At 42.0% G+C, this 6,000-nt stretch overlaps 1 protein-coding gene across 3 annotated transcripts in view; it reads left to right on the top strand.

The window, feature by feature from the left end:
• jmjd1ca (jumonji domain containing 1Ca) overlaps positions 1–6,000 on the top strand; it is a 65,170-nt gene that overhangs the window by 24,689 nt on the left and 34,481 nt on the right. For all 3 annotated transcript variants that reach the window (XM_053237486.1, XM_053237485.1, XM_026933853.3), the window contains exon 3: positions 5,531–5,644. In XM_053237486.1, the coding sequence (XP_053093461.1) occupies positions 5,531–5,644 (114 nt within the window). The remainder of the gene's footprint in view (positions 1–5,530; positions 5,645–6,000) is intronic.

The raw sequence follows: 6,000 nt of genomic DNA, 5'->3' as shown, positions 1-6,000 counted from the left end.
GCCTCAATTTACTGAAGATGGACCAGATTTTGTTTCTCAATACTGTTTGCTTGAAAGTCTAAAGGCAATTGCTAAAGTTTGGCCAATAAACCTTAAAATGTTTGACTGCCTTAACAACCACCATTAAACTTTTTATTATTTTGGAGTAAACGACTTTCCATTATTTTTTTCAGTACAGGAAATGTGTCACAATTCATGTCTGAGGCAATCGCACATACTCTACAAAGGGGTGTATAAAGACTGTGTTGAGCAACACCAGAATATTCCTTTAACTATATATTTAATTTAGTGATGCGTAAAAGTGTAAGTGAAGCATTTCAAATTCATTTAGATTCATAGGTTTGTGAAATAATTGTAATGTATGAAAGCTGCAGGGGTGTAAACATGATGATGTTAGAGAAAGTGTTGATAGTAATGGTTATTGATTTCTTTAAGAAGCTGTGCGTTGCACCATTGCGCCTCAGTCTCCTGTAGTGGGAATCGTGTGGAGTGGGCAGGCTTAATGCATCCAGCTGGTCAATGAAGTCCGTAAGACCTGGTTTATACTTCTGCAATCAGTGCTTGGCTGGAGAAGTGTGTCCGGTTGCATTTGTTTTCCGTCTAGCGGACACCCAGTAAAGACTGTAGGGGATGTGAACTAAAGCTGCTCAATAAAAATAAAATCTAAGGCATCCATCATTCCATGATTTCTAGAATTGTGGATTTAAACACTAGTTAAATTGCAGTGCTTCAGTACAAGAGCCACTTGATACTGCCAAATACAGACGAGTGAAAATGCTTCAGAAATGCTTTTGGTTTTCTGTGTTTATAATTGATCACGCAAGGCTTCTTTTTTCCCCAGCATGTTTCAAAATGCCATGTTGTATTCTATTTATTATTCTTACAGTAAAACAAAGAACATTGTTTTTGGCTTCTGTGATTTTTATCGACATTACACTGTATTTGTAAATTCTGGTGTGATTCATGCAACACTGCTTCACCCTATGCAAGTGTCCACGCACAACATCCTGACGTGCTTGCAGATACGCAACCGCAGAAGTATAAACGCCGGTTTGTACTTGACGCGTGACTTTTCGTGTGCATTCAGACGCATTGTTCAAACACCCACTTGCGTATCTTATTTACATTTGAAGGATTAAAATCGACGTCCACCAGATGGCACGTCAGAGCCAAAACATCCCTGACTGTTTGGATTTCAAATGGAACTGTAAAATGCGATTTCATGCACAGTGATGAGTTGTGTTTCTCTTTTCCACCATTGTCATGATTTTTGTCATGATCTGCATCTCAAATTGAAAAACTCTGGTCTTATTTTCGAAAGTATTTACTAATCTAGAAAATCCAGAAGACTGTTATTCAAAATAGATGTTTTGGGAGGTTTGAGGGTAACATGAGAGGTTTTTAAAATTCAAGCACTAACTGTAATAGGAAAACCAGTAATCTATGACTGTGTAGAATAGTTCCTAAGTATGCAAGTTGTGACACACACAGCGCTAGATTGTTTAGTCACTGGAAGGAAAAGTGTGTGTCTGTGTATACATGTACTGTATATCTACTTCACAAAAGCAAAAAATCACAAGTATTGAGATTCTTTTTTTATTTTTGCGTTTTACAATTTGAGAATTTGTTTCTGTCTGATGTGGACTTGATTAATTAAGACAAGAAGGTCTTGTGCTTTGATTGAATCTTCTATCAGAGCTTCTTCTGCATCAGTCCATTAGGCAGCTGTAGCTGTAATGATCCCCTTACTGTAAGAGAATCATATCGTACACACACACACACACACACACGCACGCACACACACATGGGGTGGGGGGGCATATGGGAGAGGGAGAGAGAGAGAGACAGACACCAGTTTGGTTTGGTAAATGACTAATCAGCTCTATGACTCAGGCAGGAAGTGACTCCATTTGTGTGTGTGTGTGTGTGTGTGTGTGTGTGTGTGTGTGTGTGTGTGTGTGTGGGAAGCAGTAAAATATGGAAGTACAGAGTAGTAGAGCACATTTGTGCTGTTCTCATTTGATCACAAACACACTCTCTCCATTTTTCTCTTTTGCTCTCTGACTTACACAAACACACAACTTTCCACTCACTTCAACTGCTTAACAAATGCTCATCACACACACACACACACACACACACACACGGTGGTGAGTGGAGGAGCAGATTTTCAGGGCTGGAACGTGGCCCCTCTGGATGTCTGTCCAAGTTGCCACTAGCAACATCAGTTGGGCCAGTGATCTGGCTGTTTTAACTGTGGATGTAATGTGTGTGTGTGTGTGTGTGTGCAGTAGTAGTAGTAGTAGTAATAGCAGTAGTGTTTGTGTACATGTACATGCATAATAGTGTGGCTGTGAGAGAGAACTGTGTCCAAAGAGACAAATATGACCCAGATCCACAGCAGTACGCCTGTGTGTGTGTGTGTGTGTGTGTGTGTGTGTGTGTGGCATGGAATTCTGGGTAAAGGTCATGTTCAGAGTGTTTATTATTACTATTTACGGCCGATTTGTGTGTGTCACAGTTACCACATATTCAGTGTGTGTGTGTGTGTGTGTGTGTGTGTGTGTGTGTGTGTGTGTAAATGAGAGAGAGAGGGAGAGCGAGAAAGAGGAGGAGTAAAGTCACATGTATTTGTGAGAGAGCCGTCTCTGTGGAAGGTGCTATTACTCACTCAGCTGGACATAAATTTACCAACCACACACACACACACACACACACACACACACACATACTTATTCTCACTCTTTTCCATCTATCTCCCTCAAATCCCCTGTCATTTTAACCCCACGTCTTTGTCTGTTTTTTCTCTTTCTCATCCACTTTTTCTCTTTTCTCCCACCTCTGTGTGTCTTTTCTCTCTCTGTCATACACACACACACGCCCGCGCGCACACACACACACACACACACACACATAGAGGCACTGTCTGGATCTTGGCTGTGTGTCAGGCACTTGGAGAGCCAAAACAAAGAAGGTTCTGACACACACTCACACACACACACACACACAGAGAGAGAGGGAGAGAGAGAGTGAAATTCACAGACAGAGAGATGAACCATTGCTTCCTTTTCCTTCTCTTCTTATTCTCTGAATAAACTGACTAACAACTAAGTCTTCCTCTGCTGTGTGCATGTGCTTTGGGTGTGTGTCGGTGTGTGTGTGTGTGTGTGTGTGTGTGTGTGTGTGTGGTAGCGCTGTGCAATATGATGGTATGTTAATATTGTGTTAATTGTGCCACGTGTTGTCATGACCCCCAGTTTGGGAACCCCTATGTTACACGTATGGTAAAAGATGAGCTGGAATATGTGAAGTGTGACTAATAAAGTCACCAGTCAGAAGATACGATGTTATTGGGACTAATAGACTTGTATGAGCACCACACTCACACACATACACACAAATTATTATGCCACTGTATGACAGTCACTGCTGTGCTTAGAATGATCCAGTGGTGCTATGGTGGTCCAGATGTTGAGCTGTGGTAATATTTCTCTTCAGACTTCAGACAAGAAATTCACTCTAGCTTCCTCTATCACTGTCTCATACATCTCTCTCTCTCTCTCTCTCTCTCTCTCTCTCTCTCTTTTTTTCTTCCTCTATATCTCTCCTTCTTTCCGTCTTTCGTTTCAAATTACACACACAAACACACACGGTGAACACTGCTCTCTTTTCCCCTTGCTTATAAACACACAAAGTCTTGCATGCAAATGTCCTCACTCATGCATTCTCACACACAAACACACTTTGTCTGTTAAAACCTGTGGAGACGGACTGAAGCAGCTTTTAAAGTCTTAATGATGTTCCAACCCTTCTTCTCTCTCTCTCTGTCTTTCTCTCCCTCCCTCTCTCACTCACACACACACACACACACAACCATGGCAACACTTTGTGCTCTGCCAAGAGTGTGGGTGTACGGCCATGCTTCAGCAGGTGTGTGACCTAGATTGTATGTGTGAGAGGGAGCAGGGGAGGGAGAGCGAAGGAAAAGGAGAAAAAAAGTGTGTGTGTGTGAGAGAGAGAGAGAGAGAGAGAGAGAGAGTGACAATGAAGACAGAAAGAGTTTGCTTACAGTTACTCATGTGATCCTGAGTGTAACACTGGCATGCATGCATTCTTCCACTGCTGAGAGAAACCGTGTGTGTATGTGTGTATGTGTGTGTGTGTGTGTGTGTGGAGAGGTTCTCACCAGCACTAAGCTGTTCCTTTATGAGAAATTTGAATGTCATTAGCGTGAGATGGGGCTGTGTTCTAAATATAGCAATAGTCAGTGTGGGTAGGGAGCAGGTACGTCTGTGTGTCTCCCCCCTTCTGCCTTCCTAATGGATTTGAACGCCTCATTTTAGTGGGAAAAACAGGAAAGAAAGGCTGCTGATGTACTCTCGTCTGTTTCACTATGTGCCGTTCTTTCACTGTACGTCCTCAGTTCTTTATCATCTGTCTCCCTCTGTCTGTCTTGCTGTCCTTTTCTCTTTCTCACTCATTGTTTCTTTCTCTTTTTCTCTCTCATCTATGTATTTCATTTTGTTCCATGTGTTTTCTTTTAGGTCATCTGTTACTTATTTTTTATGATGTATTAACTGTGTTAAAATATTGCTGGATCTGTTTACCCTTTCTCTTTGTCTACATCTGTGGTGCCCTCTGAACGGACTCTCTCTCTCTCTTCCACTGTCTGTGTGTGTGTGTGTGTGTGTGTGTGCGTGCGCGTGTGTGTGTGTGTGCGTGTGTGCTTGTGTATGTGTGTATGTGTGTGTGTGTCTCTAAAAATAGTTACCATATTGTTTGTCCCCTTACCCTCCAGCACCTAGAGTATGAACACACACCTATGGACACACATACACACTGACACACATTCCCACACACACACACGCACACACACACACACACACGTCCCTGTGCCCTAATTTAGATTAGGTTTCTCTTCTGAGTACCGCAGAGACATGAATAGGCTTATGTTTGTTAAACACACACACACACACACACACACACACACACACACACACACACACACTGTGAGCTGTCAGACATGGAAAGTTTGACTCCACTGTCCTAGTACTATAAATAGAAAATGTGCATACAGAAAGGGATTCAATCAATGGCAATGTAAGTGTGATCTCTCATGAGACAGCCGTTCAGTCCCTGATCCACACACACAAACACACACACACACACACATACATTAATATTGTACTAGGCACTGCATACTGTGCTAGTATCAGATTTATAGAGAGAGATTGTATCTCTTGTTCTGAACATGGCATGTACCAGTGTGTGTTATTGGAAAAGAGGACGGAAATACAGAGAGAGTGAGGAGGAGAGAGATGCAGTGATGGAAGATCAAAGTTCCCTTGGGTCCCATTTTTCCCTACCATGTGTGTGAGTGTGTGTGTGAGGAGTTTCACTAGCTCATCCTCTCATCTCATGCTTACTCAAATACCTGCAGTCATCTTCTGCACCTCAGTCTCTGCCCTGTTGGGTTACAGGCCACTTGTTGGTCTACATATGGCCTGATTGGTTTGTGTGTGTATTTCAGGTATTCCAGCCCCTGATTGGCCAAGCGCATGTGGGCGGAGTGGCAGTGGTGGAGTTCCTGTCAGACAGAGAGCTGGAGTTCTACACAGAAAGAGAAGAGCTTCGTCCGTATGAGGTCTGTGTGTGAGATTTTATTACTTTACTCTCCACATGCTGTGTGTTGTGTGTGTATATGTGGATGTGTGTGTGTGTGTGTTAGGGCTGTCAAAATCTTTTTAAAATGTTATTCGACTTTTAATTACTTAAAAGGTTTATTGTTTGAATGCATTTGAATATTAATGAGGCTATAATTTTTTTCTGCCACAGACAGAGCAAACAGTATCAGTAGCACTAAGCAGTTTGCAAGTGGTGAAACGTCAAATTGTGTCACTTTCTTAAGCAAAAGAAAAACAAGGAGGCAATGTCATAATTGTACCCTGAGATTTTTATGTCTGAGTTGTTTTGTGTTATACTGTATACCCACAGAATTTT

Source organism: Pangasianodon hypophthalmus, chromosome 10 (genome assembly GCF_027358585.1).
Source record: "Pangasianodon hypophthalmus isolate fPanHyp1 chromosome 10, fPanHyp1.pri, whole genome shotgun sequence".
Taxonomy (NCBI): Eukaryota; Metazoa; Chordata; class Actinopteri; order Siluriformes; family Pangasiidae; genus Pangasianodon; species Pangasianodon hypophthalmus.
The sequence above is the reverse complement of the archived record's forward strand: the minus strand, read 5'-3'. Positions and strand labels throughout refer to the sequence as shown.